This window comes from Astatotilapia calliptera, chromosome 20 (genome assembly GCF_900246225.1).
Source record: "Astatotilapia calliptera chromosome 20, fAstCal1.2, whole genome shotgun sequence".
NCBI classification, from domain to species: domain Eukaryota; kingdom Metazoa; phylum Chordata; class Actinopteri; order Cichliformes; family Cichlidae; genus Astatotilapia; species Astatotilapia calliptera.
In genome coordinates, this window is record NC_039321.1 from 31,321,300 (window position 1) to 31,341,013 (window position 19,714).

At 41.6% G+C, this 19,714-nt stretch overlaps 1 protein-coding gene across 6 annotated transcripts in view; it reads right to left on the reverse strand.

Moving 5' to 3' along the window:
• The window catches only part of LOC113013466 (cyclin-dependent kinase 17-like), a 49,133-nt gene that overhangs the window by 23,166 nt on the left and 6,253 nt on the right, over window positions 1-19,714 (reverse strand). For 4 of the 6 annotated variants that reach the window (XM_026154383.1, XM_026154385.1, XM_026154389.1 and 1 more), the window contains exons 2-4: window positions 15,943-16,103; window positions 11,702-11,866; window positions 73-206 (exon numbers count right to left, since the gene is read on the reverse strand). In XM_026154383.1, coding sequence (XP_026010168.1) covers window positions 73-206; window positions 11,702-11,866; window positions 15,943-16,072 — 429 coding nt within the window. In that variant the 5' untranslated portion in view covers window positions 16,073-16,103. Of the gene's footprint in view, window positions 1-72; window positions 207-4,469; window positions 5,746-11,701; window positions 11,867-15,942; window positions 16,104-19,714 lie in introns of those variants that run through there. The other 2 variants (XM_026154388.1, XM_026154386.1) reach the window with 2 other exon arrangements.

Below are 19,714 nucleotides of genomic sequence, written 5' to 3' on the forward strand. Positions count from 1 at the left end.
TCAAAGAGTACAGTACGCCCGGGCTAAAGGTATGTGTGTGTTTGTGTGTGGGCGTGTCCCAGATCATCATACCTCATTAGAGATGCGCCGATGGTGATTGTTCCTCATACGGACCCTCACTGGACTCTGAACCTCATCAGAGGACGTGCCGGATGCTTGGTCACTCTCCCCATCTGAACCCATCTTCACATTTTCATGGACAATGCCTGTGAAACACAAACGTGCAAAGACTTGAGACTTTTTTCAGGGATTTATGTCTTAGAAAAAGTAAAACAGGGAGAGACAGGAGATGCGACATGCCTTTGGTACAAGGGCGGCATGTCCTACCCACTAGGCTAAAGGGGTGTCCCTTGACATAAATACCTACGCGCAGGTTTTTAGATTGTGTTTAATGACACCCTATTTCATTTCACTACTCTCTCTATGGGATCAGAAGAAAACAAAACATCTGTCTTAAATTTCACTCACCCATTATGTGAATGACACAGTAGGACCCCAACCCCCAAATGATGAATCATACCATCAAGCCACACAGGGGTGTAAAACAAGTGTATAAAATGGTATTGGTAAGATGAGTAAGTACGAGATCAATATTACCCTGCGTGCAATAGGAGCTGCCATCTCTGTGTGCCAACCCCCCCACCACCACACACCTTCATGTGCCCCAGAATCCATCTGATTAATGAGTCACGGTGCAGCAGACAGGACTGTCTACTTCAGTGATGTGTGAGTTTGTGAGTAAATGTGGGGGAAGGGTGGAGGGCTCTCTCTTTGTCTGGGTCATGTACAGCACACACAGTACGTGTGTGTGTGTGTGTGGGGGGGGGGGGGTCTCCCTGGTGTTTGTTTTGGTAAAGATAACTTTTTTCATGAAACTGAAGTAGGCTGAGTGCAGTTGCAAGCTCACACCTTACAATCATGTACCGTTTACCCATAAAACATCAGCTCCCAACAGCAGAGCACAGACAGATCGAGGGAAGATTAGGAGACAGTGGGGTGGATGGTTTTGGTTGGAAGAGCTGATGAAGTGGAAAGAAAAATGAGTCCCCAGAGTGACTGCAACACCTCAGTTGTGGGATTTAACAACTGAGGGCCGGTTAGGTAAAGCTATTTATTACAGTGTGCTGTCTGTCAGCTGTGAAACATCTGAGGCTTATTCTAGGATTTGAAACAGGCTGGTCTCTGGACCAAAAAATATTTGAAAAGATAGAAAACATAGAAAAAAGCACAGATAAGTACTTCTAAAACTGGTTTAAATTGGTCTTTATTCAGTCTTTATCAAATTAATAAGAGGGCATAGCGTTAAAAATAATCCTCTGACTCTGTAGTTTCCCATTAACCTAAAAGCTGAATGATACCTATAGTGTGAAATTATACCTTCTGTAAGTCAATTACACAGTGATTCTTGCTCTCGAGAGTTTAAATTTAATTTTCAGGTTCTATAAAAGTTCTAAAGGCTTGTTAACCTAACCTCCTACAGTGATGAGGTGGTGGTACAGAGACAAACAGCCATACTGTTGCATGACCTAGACACAATATCTAGACAGCTATTGCTGAAATGTAGGCATCTAGTGGGCCTCCAAGTCTGATGTATAGTGCGCAGCCTCAAAGACAGGCACAAGGATACAGGGAATGGATATACCTTTGTAAGAAAATGTCTTTTGTCGCATCAGGAATCAGGAATTAACCCTCACAACCAAGATGGTGAAACATTACACTGAAGGTAAGTGACACCACAGGCTGGAGAAACTGATCCGGGATATCTACTGACAGATACACGCACAACCACACGCATGATGAGTAAGCATCACTGATCATGAGTATCACATGTCTTTCTCACTTTCTGAGAGGTCCCGATCTTGTGTGTTTATGTAAACAGCAGATGTGGGTAGATGAAACAGGATGATCTGACCAGGGAAGTAAAATTCCAGTTAGGGCTGGGCCATATTATACCGTTCACGGTAATACCGGTATAATGTTAGGCAACGATAGGAAAATGAAATATCGCAATAGAATGGGAGTAAAACGCGCATGCGCAGTGCCTTTGTTTTCATACGCACATGGCCGATTGTTGGTTTGTAAAAATGGTGCAACTTCCGTGATGTGGAACTGGTTTGGTGTTTGTCCGTCAGATACACAACAAAGCACATTTTTTTGCAGAACATGCAAGCGGCCGTTGTTATTGTCGTATTTGTCGGACTAAGATGCTCTTAAATCTGGGAGTAATCTGGGTCCCAAACTCCGTATATTTGACTTCAGGTCAAACAACACTGCAGCATCACTGAGAGTTGAAAACTGTCTAAATTCTTTGATCTTTAATAAAACGATCAGCATTGCTGCTTTACCAGGTGTAACTATAAAGTTTAACTTCCAGGCATCCATGAAAACAAAAGTTATTACATTTAACGGAGTTAGAAGTTAGCAGGAAGCTAGCGGAAGTTAGCTCGCTAGTTTCGCTAGTTACCTAAGCATGATATAGCATGTTCTGACGGAGAGATTTCTGAAAAAATTCAAACGTACAGCTCTGCTATCACTTCCAACATAAATGAAGACAGGAAACTAAACAGCAGTGACGTTTGTAGGGTTACTGAAGTTGGGCTAGCTGATATATAATGATGTGCTACGTGATCGCTAGCGACACAGCTATGTTAGCATAACATAAACAGTGAAGCTGGAGGACGAACACTAACACTTTTCCACTTATAAAAGTTAACGTGAAGGTTCCTCATGGTTAGAGACAAATGCAATCGCATGGCAGGATGCTGTAAACGGACCAAACTTCAGTCAGGAGAACAACTGAGATAATCCATCCACAATACGAGGTTAGTCATTAATATACTGCAACAACATGGGAATAGAGCAGCTGCCAGAGAATTCAACATTAATGAATCAATGGTACAGAAGTGGAGGAAGCAAGAAGAATGAGTTTAATAAAGTTTGATTTATCTGACTGCTTTGTTTCGCTTAATGTGCCTTATAATCCCGTGTACCTTATGGTCCGAAAAATGCGTACTGCACACTGCAGTTTAATGTCGCAAAGCACCTCTTTTTAACTTCAGTGGATATTATACATGGTTATGCTCAGGATATGTCAGCCCATTTCTACTGGAAATGCCTTTGGGTTAAACTTTCAGCAAGGAATTTGCATTTGCACTGTTACATTTTTATAAAGCTTTAATGTACATAAAAACCAGCTTCTTGTTTAAGTGAAAATAAATGGAAGGTTGTCTTTTTGCGCTAGTAATGTTGTGGAGTTGTATTTTGTCTCGCATCAATTATATTGTCAGTTATATCGTTATCGCAAATTTTCAAATATATATCGTGATAAATATTTTTGGCCATATCGCCCTGCTCTAATTCCAGTATCACACCATTATGTTACATTCTTCACACTTTCTGTCCTAAACATTCCTCTTAGTCACATTTCTTTCAGTCTTCTGCAGTTTCTTTCTCTTCCTTTCCCATAGACGCCTAAGAGCAGACAGTAAATGTCACAAGCTACCACTGCCTCCCCACATGGAGCCAAGCTGGCCTAGTTAGGGTTGCTGACTCCCTGCTAGTTTGTCTAGAGGAGGGAGTGGGCTACTTTTAGGAGTGTCCTTACTTCACTCTGCTCTGCAAATACTACTTAGTTGAAAATCCATCTCCAGCACATGATAGCAACACGTCAAAAATAAAGAAAAATCCAGGGGAAAGAATATCAAAAGAAGTAAAGGAAGACTTACTTGAAAAGCCCTTCATGGAATAGCATTGGGATTTTTTCACATAAGCCCTCACTCGGCAAAGCCACACATTGAATTCAGTACATTGCTCAAGGGGGAAACAGGCGGTATTCGTAGCCACCGTCCACATCCACATTACCCAATAATAATAATAATACCACAGGCTTTGGCTTTGAACTGAATCCTTTCACTTCTCTTTCATGCTCTCAGGTGAAAAGTTCTCAAACTCCTTTTAAAGCACAGGACATCGTGCTTTTTGAATTTGTCCAGAGCAGCACGAACAAAGATACTGCGGTCATTGTGCTGACAAGTAAATGAATAAAAATTCAAAAGAAGAACAAAAGAAGAACTTGTCGAACTCTTCACTTCTCTAAGGAGCTCATAGAATCCCTGTAGATAAGCATGTTGCTTGGGGCCAACATGTTGCAAGTTAAGCAGGCACGCAAAGCAAATCATATTTTCACAGTAATAGGTTAAAGATGTTCAAACATGTATGATGAACAGATTCTACTTGCATAAATCTGTGTCTAAGTATAAAGTAAAAACCTGGAACATGCTTGATCGAGCTACTAACATTAATGTCCTACAAAGTCAAATAAAAGTATACAGACAGCATGTATTGATGTTTGCCACAAAAATGTGCCTTCTACCTAAATCCAAACTCTATATTGTAACAACAATCTGATCAGTGGATAAAGTCAGGATGTAGATGAGCTTCTTGAAGACGATGACAGTGATGAGACTCACCAATGCGGTTTCCTGGAGGCCGGCATGAGTCGAGCACTCGAAGCATACGGAAAGGTGACAGCCTCAGTGGGGTGTCTCTCTCCACCATTCTTACCCCCTCTCCCGTTCTAACCTCCCCCGTTTTAAGGTCTCCGACTCTGGGAACACGGGCAGAGCATCCTTGCAGATTGTCTGCCATATCCATTGCTCCAGTGGGTTTAAAGCACTAACATTTGAAGGTGCATTTAATAATGCAAATAAACATTTCATTAAAAAAATCCACTTCAGTTAAGTCCTGGAGCCCAATCAAACCGTGTAGGTGGCACCCAGGTTTGAGTAGCAGTAGCTGATTAAGGATCCAAGCTTCCTGGGAAAAACCCAATCCTTAGGCTACCTCTGTACTGCCAGAAGAGCCCCATGCAGTAAAGAACAGGTCTGACATTATAGGAATTGTGCAGACTGCACAGGCACACTAATCAAAATCCAACAACTCCCTCGGCTGCTACTCCACTTTAACACACTCTCCCTCTTCCTGTGTGTTTTTCTTAGCAGACGTTCCTTCTCTCCTCCCTCTCCTTTCTTTTTCCTCTCTGCAGTCGCTCTCTGCGTGCTGACTAAGGAAGGTCAAACACTGTGCAGGTATGCAAAATGCTGCAGAGACGGTCCAACACGTGCAAGCTAGAAACTGTTACAATCTGCCATCTCAGAATAACAGGTGTTCTGTCATCATCTGCCTTCGTCCGGACACAAGCCCGCAAACAAGGACTGTGTGCAAGGACTCACAACGCACTTAACTTGCAGCTCCTAGCAAGGAAAACACAGCCAGACCTTCCCTTTGCTTCTGTCCTTTGTGACTTCTTCATTTGCGTTCATTTTTCTTCTTTTTGCTGATGTTTTTCTGCGTCTGTGGCAGATCTCTTCTCTTTGTCCTCCTTCAACTGTTATTCAACACAGCACTCTATTCAGGCTGTTGTGCTGCTCTCCTTCTTTCCACTCCCTCTCCTGTTCAGTCCCTCCTTGCCTCTGGCGCCGCTATCAGTGTTGTCAGTGCTCCTGCTCCCTCCCTTCACCTTGCTATTACTCCCCTCCCTCTCACATGATAGAAATCTCCATCTCTCTCCCCCCTCCATCTGTCTTTATCTCTCCCTCCCGATTTCTTGCTATCACTGTCTGGGTCCAGAGATGGTGTTGAATATCAGTACAGTCATCCTCTTTTTCTATTCACGAGCCGATGACATTTTCTGCCTGATCGGCCTCTTTCTTGCACTCCATCTTGTTCACCACCTCTTTCTCGTGCTCCCCACCCTCCCTCCTCATGCTTATCGCTCTCTAGTGTAGAAAAATGAAATCCTGAGGCTTCAGAGTGATGCCTATGGCATTCTCTCTGCTCTCCCCTTTCTGCCTCAGTCCCTTCTATATTGACATGAAACACAGGACACAGCAAGCACGCGCTCTTTCCTGCACATCCCACTGCACACAGAGTAACTGTTACAAATACAACTCACATGATGCTGACTATTGGCTATTAGACACACCTGGAGAGCAAACAGACAATTACATCTATACAAACTAACAGCAAGTTCAAAATAATATTAAGAAACAGAACTAAAAGCATTAGGAGCTGATTAAGTAATTTTTTCTTCAAGCTGAGGGATCATTGGGTTGATATTTGTTACATTTATGTGGTACGATCAAAAGGTCTACCCCGCAGAAATCGTTTAGTGCAAAGGCTGTTTTTAGATGAATTCCTGAGAATCCCATTTACGTAGCACTTGTAGCTCTGCGATACATGCTGGCTCTCCTCCTTAAACCTGATTGTCATTTTGTTGAAGTTTGTTTAAGTTGCAAGAATGTCCTCTTGACCAAAACACCACGTCCTGTCCTGGCACATGACAGCATGCTGGGACGCAACATACTCCTGGTCATTACTGCTGAATATCCTCTTTCAAAAGATGCTGTTATAGTACAAGTCCCCAATGACCTCTCATACAAGGGACAAATTCATGTTGCACAACCTTGTTGAACAGCAGCATGCTCGTAATCAGACCTGACTTGGGATATGAAATTTACCACTTCAAATGAAAATTGCTCAAAAATGTCCAGAGACAATGTTCCTATTTCAACCAATACTTGAAATATAATTAACTCTCTGAAGAGCACAGTACCAATACGTCCTAAATTGGTATAGGATACAATTTGCTCAGCATCTTTGCGCATAAACCTAACCCTACAGCCTCTCACGTGTTCGCAAAAAAACGGTGGAACAATATTGGGCATCGGAGGTGGGATTCATAGCAGAGAACGAGACCTGTTAACAATTACGAATAAAAACAGTTGTATATGCTGTCTCTGATTCAAATTATTGCTAGAGGCAACAGTCGGTGGATATTGGTAGGACTTAGTCTTCCAGTTCCTACCACATTCTAAAACCTTGCTTACACCCATGACACCTAACATTAGAAAAGTGTTTAGAGAACATGACTGCATCCAAAATGTCAGCATGATAAGGTGTTAAATGCCATCGTTTTGCCATCACACTTCAAAAGCCTATTTTTGACTACTGCAAAATAAAACCCTACCTCTCCCTCAAGGCCAGTGATAGGCTTGTCTTCTAAGCCTTAGATAACCAAACACACTCATGTGGAGAGCCTCACACACCCTACATGTCAATAATGATGGGCTTAAAAAGACTTAAACAAACTTTGTAATTGTTTTAGACTCTGTAAACATCTTGGGATCTTTGAGATACCGTATTCTTAACACGCTCTGAAAGCATTTTTTAATCTGGATAGGTTACCTTATTCAAAGTGACTTATTTGGGATCATTAAGTACAGAGTAAAGGTCATCTACAGAAAATTAACAGACAGGTATCGATGTACTGTGATGAGCTGCTCAAAACATCAAGAACAAAAGCTCTCAACCCTCCAGCCATCACTGTTTCCCCGCCTTATTAGATTCACAAGTGCAGCTTGTATACATGGAAGATTTCTGTTTTGCTTTGCAGCCACCTCCACAAAGCTTTTTACTTCCCTCCAGGTCTCTGTTACTGTCACTTTATTTGTCCACCTTGTCTTAAACTACATTTTCTTGACTACATTTAAGCTTCTGCATTGTTTTCACCTCCTTTTTAAATCATAAATATTACGATGTGCCTCCAGACAAATAACACAGTAAAAATCAAAGTGCATACAACATCCCTCAGGAACAGGGATACATAGAGACGCGCACTCAAGGCTGCAGGGTGGGAGAATTTAGACTGCAGTAATTACCTCTAAACCTTTTATCTTCATCTAAGGAATCTCATTATTCAATTACTAAGACCAAAGAGCCTACTGTAAGCTACCAGCTCTGTTTATGCTGGCCGGCTACATCTCAACCCCACACCCTACCCCCACCCCATATATGCAGCTCTGAAAAATACATGCATTCATTAGTAACATCTTCCTTTGCTCAGCCATAAGATTCTCAAACAGCAAGTCACCCTAACACACATAAAAAGCTTATGAGACCGACTACATAAAAGGAGTCCACTCCATTGTTCTTCCTAAAACCAATCCGGGAGTGAGCAAATGGATGGCTGAGCATGTATGCAGTGAGGCAGAGGACTACAGCAATTAATACAGCATTAATGCATTACATTAAATCCCTGGCACAGACAACGCGGTCTCTCGTGGTATGGGTGGAGATAAGGGTGGTCTTAACAAGGTGCCAGCTTTTATCTTTTGCACCATTCTGGTCTTATTTGGAGGTTAAATACAGTATTTTGATGTGTGCAGAGGGAAAGAGAAAATACAAAGGGGGGAAAGGAACAAGAGGAGACTTCTTTGACAGTACTGAAAAACAGCAGCCTGAGACAGGTTTTGAGAAAAGCAGGCAGCTTTTAGCACAGCAGTAAAAACAGACGGGAGGACCAGCTAATCCCCAACCATGTAACTACAATTAGAGCGAGCAAGAGACAGAGAGAGAGCGTGACAGAGAGAGGAAGACAAAAAGATGAGGTAGTGGTGAGAAGTAACACTGAAACTGCATTGCTCATCTTTCCTGACTGTAAGTACAGTGTGCTGGGAGTGGGTGTTGGCCCAGATAACAACAGATATCACAAATCTGCAATACCTTTTGGACTCAGACTCCTGGCCAAACACATATAACCCCACAGCCCATTTACACAAATTAAAAGTGTAGTAAATTAAACTGATACAACGCAAGTTGGACAAACACAGAGGGAAAAAGTGAAAGGGTGGGTAATCTCTTTAGCGCAGGAACAAGAGATTGCATCATCATGTCACTCTATTAAAGGCTGCAACGTGCTCTGACTGCTGAGTGGCACACAGTGAGTCAGCGAGACCAACTAGTGGGAAACACACACACAGACACGCACAGACACACGCAGTGCCTCTCAACATTTTAAACTATACCTTATCAAGACCTAAATAATAGAGTAGCCTTCTTTCTAGGCTGAGTCAAGTCTATGTCCTTTTAGGAGCTTCTGTACACTCAGTGGCACCCGTGGATTTCCTACAATGAAGTCACTGCCAGATCAACAACTTGTGGGCTCAAGAAGGTAAGATGGTCAACAAACCAATGCATAGTTTTTCTACCAGAAAACACTGATAGCTTTTTTTAAATATGTAAAATATCCCTGAATCTCATAATGAAATGAAACATTTGGTTTGTTTCTATTTTAAAAAAGCACTGTTATCTTAACAATATCGTCAATGTCGACATATAAGCTTTAAAAATATAGTATCAGTATATTCAAATTGGGAAATAAGCAGCATTATTATTATACAAGTACGGCACCATGCAATAGTACATTATCAACCCTCCCCTATGTTGCAGTATCTGTTTTTTCATTAGGATTGTTTTAGTTTTATTCAAGCATTGTCTAGTTATCATATTCCCAGCTCACAGGATTACAACAAACCATAAGCTGCTGTTATAAGTCGAGTTCCCTTCATCTAAAGCTCAGTGAATGCAAGGAGTCTCGTTGCGGTCTATCTCCATCTCGCAGGGTATTCACAACACAAGTCTGATGTGACTCCTGAAGGAGCTGATGTGAAAAACCCTACCATTCCTCCTCACGCTTTTATCATTTCTACCTCTCATTCTCTCATAAATCACAGTTTGTTAAGCTTTATCTCATTCGAAACCCATCTCCGGCATGATCATCCTCATCTTTTCTTTCCATCCATCCCAGACTTTCTTTTCTTCGGTACATTCTGCCCTACTGCTCCTGATATAAGCCGTTCTGCCACAGTGGGAAATGAGATTACTGGGATCCATATAGCCACAGACCACATTACATAATGTAGAGAGAAGGAAAAAGTAATTGCATGTGAGTGCTGTGAGCATGTGTTATATGTGCGTGTTTGTAAATGTTGGATTAAGGTCATTAGAGTTTTATCCCTCCACCCTCATAGTAAGTGTTGCCAGGATAGAAAAGTTGTTTCGGTAAACACTGTTTTACACTCACACACACACACACACACACACACACGCATGTACACACACACTCACACACACACGCCTCGCCTATAGGAAGCAAAACTGACACGAGTTCAGTACGTGACTATTTCAAAGGGTGGCAGTATTACTCTGGCCTGATGTTTTGTGCGGGTCAAGGTTTATATATTATACAGCTGCAACAAGAATCCTAGTGGATCATCTGTATTGCTAAATATGACCTCAGCATTAACTACATTTTTGCAAAAGTAGATAAAGTTAATCAATTTTACAAACCCAAATGCACAACTGAATGTTATAATGTTTCTAATGAAGTTGTGGTAAAAAGGTGCATATGCTTCTGGTGCCTTCCAGGGCAGCTGTCTGGTCGGTTTGCTCTTCGTATCATTTGTGTTTTATTTGCTTTATTTTTTCTAAATCTTTAAAGCAGTCGATATTGAAGCACGAACACGGTGTCCCTTATTACTTCCTAGTTCTCTTTCACAAAGTTCTATATTGTTCACACTCAGATGCATCTTGTACACAAAGCACATGCTCACAACACTCACATGCAAAAAAGGATCAAACACACAGAAAACACATGACTGAATGACACTGAAAACAATGAGGAAACTGACTTGTCAAAGCAGCAATGTTCACTGTGGTTATCTGATCATTTTACACAGGTGCATCATTGAACATGAACTTATGATGTAACTGTAAAAGCCAGTTGGTATAATAAGTACTTTATACAGTGCTATGCAAAAGTATTTAGCCACCCCTCATTTCTTTATATTTTGCTAGGAAAACGGGAAACAGATGCAAACGTAAGTGAAGATACATTATGTAAGGCAGAACAGAGTGTGTACAGATCTTATGAGTTTTAATGTGAACCCCTTTTCCAAATTTTTCTTGTTTCTTTAAGTCTTCACAAACCGTTAGTATGTTGTGCACGTGCATGTGTGTGCGATTCAGATGCTTTCGAGATGGTATTGCATCTGTGAATCAAAATCTGATGGTACTCTTCTGTGTCCATAAATCTATGAGTTTAGTCATCCCAGCTAACAAAGAGCAAGGGGCAGGGTACACCTCGGACAGGTTGACAATCTGATGCAGGCTCATTTTCCAGTTTCCTAAATTTTTTTAAGGACACACTGCACACCATGCTGAAATATGCCAGGTTTAGGGTAAATAGCTCTTTGCTAGTGCAAAAAAACTATTTTATCCCTGTCAAACTGTGATATTTGGTATTTTTTTATAGATTCAACTAAAGAAATGTGAATATTTTTTGTGACAGGCTACTAATAACAAAGCTTACTATCAATTTAAAACTGGAACTTTGCTAAGATTTCTGTTATCTGTAGATACGATAATGGTTCATCCTTGAGTTTGGTGCATTTTTCCTTGAAAAGGCAGGTATAGTGTTAGTGTTAAATAGCTCAACAGACCAAAAAGGGAAAAAAAAGAAACAAGGAAACCGTTCCTCTGAACACGGTCAAGGACTGGGCTATAAACGAATGAAAAAGCAGCCAATGCGCAAAGAAAATTTTAAAAACCTCTAAAAAGCCTGGAGAGCTAGCGCTCATGATCACTTCAAAATTACAAGACAGTCACGCTCCTTGGAATCAAAATATAAGAAAATGAACGGCACTCTGTACAGCAGTGTCAGCAATTCAATTAAATGCCTATAGTGGCATACAGAGCAGCATAAAATATGAATAATCATGAATATTCAGCACCTTTTGTATGTTTCTTTGTTTACTTACAGGTTTCCGTGTGTGTGTGTGTGTGTGTGTGTGTGTGTGTGTACCCAGAGATCCAGTCCTGTGCAGGCTCAGGAAGGCTCTGTCTCGTTCTAGCCCCCCACCTGGCTCTCTGCGCAGGGCGGTGCGGCCCAGATGACCAGCATATTGACGCAGGAAGGAGGGAGCGCTATGGGAGGCGGGAGGGTGTACAGAGCACACCACCATGGGCTCTGAGATTCACAATGAAGACAGACAGCCAAGGAGAAAGAGAGTCCCACAGTGGATGCAAAAGAGAACAGAAAACTCAGAAGGGAAAGAGGTTGATCAAAGAAAAGAGAAAGGGGTTCAGGCGAGAGGAAGAAAACAGTGAAATAGAGAAAAAGATGACAGGAATTGTAAAATGGAATGAGAGAAGAAGAGAAAAAAGATGACACAAAGTCACACACAGACAGGCACAGAAAGGTAGCAGAACATGTAGGAACAGTACAATATGTAGTAGTAAGAGATAAAAGGCTGGAAATGCACACAGCTCCTGTAATCATGCTGTAATCATTCTGTAATTATGTGAGGAGCCGCTGTAGCACGGAAACAGAAATGAAAATAGAAAGTGTACGAGGCATAAGGCATGCATCGTGGAAAATCTGTTGACTCATAGAACTCACAGTGAAGTAGCAGCAGAAAGAAATGCAGACATGCACACATAAAACTTGCAGACACACTGTAGCAGACAGGTCACCGAGCTATGGGAGTAATAATAATCATTGATGTAAGGGCTACAAGAGATTTTTGGTTGTCTGTGTTAGGAAAATGAACACCTAAAGGTCAAAAACTCCTTGAGTTTTTCCAAAGCAAAGCACCTAAACTAAGGACGTTTACATGCAGCATACATGTACTGTCAGCTTTCTTTCACACAGATTAATGTGTAATTATTGAATTCTGTTAGTAGAGTGTGGGTGGAGGCCCACACGACATAATTCTCTTCAAATTGCTCTTCAAATTTCACTCAAATCACCAAGCAAAGGTAAATTCACCAGCCGAGTTTCTTTTTTCTCCGTTTTACTTAAGCAAAACAAGCTAACTGGTCCAGTAATACACTGACAGAAAGGAACTGCAGTGAACACGAGCCTTGACATTGCTTCTCATTAGCAAGAAAAATGTGAGAAGTATTTTCTACCACTCTTTTGTACAGTTTGACTTATATAGAGAGATGCTGTGCACCCAGGGGGAGAAGGGGAGGATACAGCAAGGGAAAAGGACAGAAGGAGATAGTAATGTAGAGCAGTTGGTTAAAGTTTAATGTCTCTCCTCATCACTAGCTCCATTCCACTCCTTCTCTCACTTGCTAGCTGGACTCTTTGGAAATGACATCGGTTTAGCTATCAAAACAAAAGCAAGGGATGTAAAAATAGAATGAAAAGGAGAAAGAAGCCAGTAAGCAAAAATGAATGGGGTAGAGCTATAGATGCTGCAGCCCAGGAGCTGTAGTGACAGCAACAAGCAAGCATCATCGCTCCTTGCCAAGCAGCCAACAGAACACAGCTATATTTGAACACTTAAGCTTTGTTGTTTTGTTTGACACAAAAACCATCTGCCAAAGCTGAGACAACCTCCTTTCTCCCTATGTTCTGACAAACACATACAAAGATAGTGCCTGGGTGCGAGGTCTCTGATTCTTCCCAAGTGGGACCTGCAGTCACGGACGATGCCCAGCAGATGGCACCCAGAGTGTCTTAGGATGACACTGTTTTTCAGACTTTCTTCTAGAAGCAAAGACATTTTCTATCTCTTATGTGAAAACATGAAGAAACAAACAGTGTGTCTGAGTTCTGACAGATTTGGGAATTCCCACACATTCCCAGCGTACACTGCCATTCAGTCTTGATGACTGAGTGGTTAACTGAATTGTTAGGTTAATTGTGATGAAGATTGTGGTAAAGATGATGATGGTTAACATGGATGGCTTCAGTGGGTTATAGAAGCAGATGAAGCTACCATGAATATGCTTCTGTGTAGCATTTGCATGTCTGTATGACTTTATGAGAGTAGTGGACATGAAAAAAAGTGACAAACACACATTTAAACAGGCACATACAGTTTATGAGATATTTGCATTAAGAAATGTGTTATTTCTGAGAGGGCATCATATGAATGACATAAAGTGAGGAAAAGTGAAAGATCTGCTCCCTTAATTCTGTATGACCTTCATCCATCATAAAGGACCTTTGCTTTAACCCTCTCCACCTACACCATCATTTAGTTATTGCTTGGTCTTCTTGTACTGAATAAAAGCTCTAAATGAAGTCGTAATGTCTTGAAATGTTGCAAAACAAGAGCAGGTGTCCTTTAATAACTGCAGTTGCATGAAAAGAAAATCTGCATAACAGATGCTGGAGTCAGACTCTGCAACTCCTACAAGGGTTATGGAGATGACACATCTATTCTTTATCATAAGAACAGTATAAGCTGTTTGTCTGTTTCTTCTACTATACACTGTGTTACTGTAATTCCAGTATATACAGTGGGGCAAAAAAGTATTTAGTCAGCCACCGATTGTGCAAGTTCCCCCACCTAAAATGATGACAGAGGTCAGTAATTTGCACCAGAGGTACACTTCAACTGTGAGAGACAGAATGTGAAAAAATAATCCATGAATCCACATGGTAGGATTTGTAAAGAATTTATTGGTAAATCAGGGTGGAAAATAAGTACTTGGTCAATAACAAAAATACAACTCAATACTTTGTAACATAACCTCTGTTGGCAATAACAGAGGTCAAACGTTTACTATAGGTCTTTACCAGGTTTGCACACACAGTAGCTGGTATTTTGGCCCATTCCTCCATGCAGATCTTCTCGAGAGCAGTGATGTTTTGGGGCTGTCGCCGAGCAGCACGGACTTTCAACTCCCGCCACAGATTTTCTATGGGGTTGAGGTCTGGAGACTGGCTAGGCCACTCCAGGACTTTCAAATGCTTCTTACGGAGCCACTCCTTTGTTGCCCGGGCGGTGTGTTTTGGATCATTGTCATGTTGGAAGACCCAGCCTCGTTTCATCTACAAAGTTCTCACTGATGGAAGGAGGTTTTGGCTCAAAATCTCACGATACATGGCCCCATTCATTCTGTCCTTAACACGGATCAGTCGTCCTGTCCCCTTGGCAGAAAAACAGCCCCATAGCATGATGTTTCCACCCCCATGCTTCACAGTAGGTATGGTGTTCTTGGGATGCAACTCAGTATTCTTCTTCCTCCAAACACGACGAGTTGAGTTTATACCAAAAAGTTCTACTTTGGTTTCATCTGACCACATTACATTCTCCCAATCCTCTGCTGTATCATCCATGTGCTCTCTGGCAAACTTCAGACGGGCCTGGACATGCACTGGCTTCAGCAGCGGAACACGTCTGGCACTGCGGGATTTGATTCCCTGCCGTTGTAGTGTGTTACTGATGGTGACCTTTGTTACTTTGGTCCCAGCTCTCTGCAGGTCATTCACCAGGTCCCCCCATGTGGTTCTGGGATCTTTGCTCACCGTTCTCATGATCATTTTGACCCCACGGGATGAGATCTTGCGTGGAGCCCCAGATCGAGGGAGATTATCAGTGGTCTTGTATGTCTTCCATTTTCTGATGATTGCTCCCACAGTTGATTTTTTCACACCAAGCTGCTTGCCTATTGTAGATTCACTCTTCCCAGTCTGGTGCAGGTCTACAATACTTTTCCTGGTGTCCTTCGAAAGCTCTTTGGTCTTGGCCATGGCGGAGTTTGGAGTCTGACTGTTTGAGGCTGTGGACAGGTGTCTTTCATACAGATGATGAGTTCAAACAGGTGCCATTCATACAGGTAACGAGTGGGGGACAGAAAAGCTTCTTACAGAAGACGTTACAGGTCTGTGAGAGCCAGAGATTTTCCTTGTTTGAGGTGACCAAATACTTATTTTCCACCCTGATTTACGAATAAATTCTTTACAAATCCTACCATGTGGATTCATGGATTTTTTTTTTCACATTCTGTCTCTCACAGTTGAAGTGTACCTCTGGAGCAAATTACTGACCTCTGTCATCATTTTAGGTGGGGGAACTTGCACAATCGGTGGCTGACTAAATACTTTTTTGCCCCACTGTATGTAGGTGCACACAGTGTAGTGTAGTTGAGCATCACAAACACACTACGTTTCAGTCACAAAAATTTTAACTTTGGCTGTTAATTTAACTGTAGGTCTCTGTGCACATACTGTATGTCTGAGTGCCAATGCTTGCTAATGTGTTTGCATGTACATGTGTGAGGGCACTCGTTCACATCTCTCACCATTGTCCCTGGCTGTGGATGCCTCATCCAAGGCCATCTGTTCTGCAAGTTCGGACAGAGAGTCATCAACGGGCCGAGCACTGCGTAGAGACATGGACAGCCTCCGCTTGATGATCTTCATCCTGTCCATCTTTTCAGTCACACCACTGGGGCCCTCAGGCCTGAGGGGGAAGAAAAGCACCACCTTCATTATAATTATATAATCAAAAGCACTACCTGCAACATGTTCAGAGCTGTCATTATCACCATCGGCAACCACCACATCCATGCTACCCTGTTATTCTATCACTGTGCAGGTAAACTATTGCAGTGCAACCCGTGCGCATTTTCTGCATTTCGTTAAGCTCCCAGAAATTCTGTTTGCTCATACAGCCTGTGTCCTCATTGTTATGTATCCCAAGAGCAAACATTGCAGAATAAAAGACAAAGAATGAGATGAAGAAAACCCACGGAGGGGTAGAAAAAGAGAGAAAAAGAAATGTACAAACAAAAAAAGTACAGAAAATAAAACCAAACTGCTGACAATGCAACTTCCCGGAGGTTTCAGACCAGAGCAGCTTTCCCAGATGAGCTGTGATTGACAAGCATTTCACTGGGTGGTCCATAAACTACATGCAATGAATTAATTGCGTATGAACTGCAGTCTAAAGTATTATCATACGACGCATCGACACATCTACAGCAAATCCTTCAATATTCCATTTTAGCCTGCTGTTCATATGATAACTAAACTGGTGGAAAGTTAGTTGTAAATAAGGCACAGTGTCTATGCATCTGCAGGACAGAAGTATCCCATCCTTAAAATAAATGTGGACAAAGGGACATAGTGTTTTTACAGCAACTTGCTCTATGTATTCAGTGGTACAGCCACACTGTGTGTATTTGTGCTTGTATACCTCTTTGTAAACCTCAGTGAGCTTTCAAATATATATATTGTTTAGGGCGCCTCTCAGTAGACATTTCTATTTCATGAGTGTATGTACAGTACTGTGCCTTTGCATGTGTGGAGTTCTGTGTATGGAAGTCAGTTTGTTATGTCTTCTACTCTCTGCCTTAATGGCCTGAAGGTAGGCACAGCTATGGCAGAGTATTCCTGTCTCCCTTCCACTTCCTGCTCCTTCTATCAAACCCATAAGGGCTTGTGAGCTGGCACGCAGAAGTGCGCAGACACACACTCACACTCACACAGCAACATGGGCAAATACACACTGCACCCACTGCCTTTCTCTTTGTGTCCAACTTTGGAGGCCTCTACAAAAGCCATTCATCCTTTCAGGCTCTACGTTTTTCAGGCCTATTAGAGACAACTAGTGCTCAGAGGGAATTCAAACATTAGCGCTGGGGACAACTGGCCTTTTTTCACCAGAAGATGTGCTTAGGACAATATCTATTGCTCACAACATTGCCTCTGCCAGTTTACATGAGATTAGTTAGATGTCGTTTACACCTTAGCTGCAAGCTTTTCTTTGAAGATAAAAAAACAAGCCAAAGAAGGGAAAAAACAGAGAAAAAGGAAAGTAACTTGTTTATTTTGTATTATGCGCTACATGGATTATTAGTATGCAATAAATCCCCCCGAATCCTCATTTGCATGCTTTCCCAGACTTCATTAGAGAAGGTGGCTGCTTGGACAAGAAGATTGGGTTCTCCTCACGTAACCTTGGAGTGACTATCCATAAATTTTCAGGAATAAATGAGTCATATTAGGGGGAAACACTTGAGATATAATTTTCTGCCTATTACCCAGATAAATAAATGCCAGTGTTATCATTAAGACAGACAGATATTGCTGGTATCCAGGCAAGCACACACACATAGACATAGACACAGACAAACAGGCACACAACAATAACCAATTCCCCAGTCTTCCTCTTATCTGGGTTGAATTAGCATGGACAGTAACACAAATCTCAGCATCCAGTGGGTCATACAGAGAAGCACTTCTGGGTATCTCTGTATGTATAGCAACTTAAGATTTCCTGTTTTATCATAGAACAAAATAAGGGTCTCTAATAGACTGTTATACAAAATAAACACATAGCATTCATTATAAATATTTCATTTTATGGAAATATAGCTTACTTAATCCTCCTTAAATTGTAAGGTTTGTTATTTTTAAAGATGTTTTTTCAGGAAATTCAAGACAGACAGATTTTTTTTCCACTTGATGAGCTTTGTTTAATAAAACTATGAAGCTAAGGCTATACCACATTTTATTCTTAATGACAATATAAGATGTGTTCAGATGTTCCGGAGCGTTTAAGTGCAACAGTGATGGTCAAGAATCAAATTGTGCACTCAATTTTGAGTCTTGTGTGATGCAGATGGAGCTGCGAGTGTGACGAAGTTGGCAGAGCCCCATCAGTGAATGAGATAGGACATGTGGCTCCATGCTGCAGCATGTGCAGACGGACACCTGGCAAACCACAAATAACTCTGCTATGCATAACTCCCACTTAATGGAGGGACGCACTCCAGATGACAAAGGCTACACTCATTCTCTAGGACATTCAAAAGCATAACAAGCACTGGTGTTTTAGCTCTGAAAGCCATACAAAGCATAAACTCATATGCATTAAGAAGGGCTGTGTAATAAAACAACACAAGAGATCAAAGGTCAACGGAGTAATTGATATAAAGCAGGAAAAAGATAAAACCTCTGACTTTCTACCACACTGTGTTTTCACATGCATGTGTGGGGTGGTTGCATGGATATTGTAGCCTGGAGGTGAACTAAAAGACTCCTGAGGAGGAAAGAAGAGGAACAGTCTGATTTATTCAAGACACACCATTTGGGTTGCTAGGTTACAGGCCCAGACTGGAACCGCAGTTTCTGTCTATGAGGTAAAGAGAAAAGGAAAAGCGAGAGAGAAAGAGGCAAAAAAAAAAGAAGCTGATAATTCAAAATTCGCATCTCTCAGTACTGACACCCAAACATGCCAGTGTCAGCTTCAGAAACTTCCTGCCAAACTTCTTGGGATGAGAGCATAACGGAGCATCATTCATCCAACTTGGCTCTAGGATTATGCCAATTATGACTTCTTCAGAGGAAAAGTAATGAATGGACCACGGGGCCGATGCCTGCACAATGAATGTGTAATATACACACAAGCTGTCCGATGCATTCATAAAACACACATGCACGCACACAGAGTATTTCAGCTGTTTGTGTGACCATGGTCTCCATTTTCTTCAGCCATATTGTCTTACATCCAGCACCTATTTTTCTTTTTCTTTTCATTAGAAATAAACAAGCGTTACTCTGAAATTCAATGACACATGAATCATACGCATGCATGCACACACATGCAATGTGGCAGAGTGGAACAGGCACTCAGTGCCACTCCAATGCCACAACATTGCTTTTGCACAGCAGCCTGGGGATGCATGAGTAACACACAAATCTGCCCAACTACAGAATCCGACACACATCCACCCAGACAATAGTCCCTTCTCATTATAAACCCAAGGGCTTCTTGTCTGCATCCCATCACTAAATCTGAATCTCCGGAGACAGATTAAGAGAATAATATATGGAAAGAAGTTGAATGAACAAGCACAACAAAATAACAAATAAAACATATTGGAAAAGACTGAGCAAAAGATCTAGAATGTCATTGTGTGCCATGAGAGGAGAAGAAAGTGTGACTGTATGATTGTTGGCAGATCTGGCTCATGAGGATCAGAGAAAGTACAGAAAGATTAGTACATGTTCATTTCAGCCTTTGCAGTGTGACTGTTATCATTATCACGATATTAATACAAAGGGACT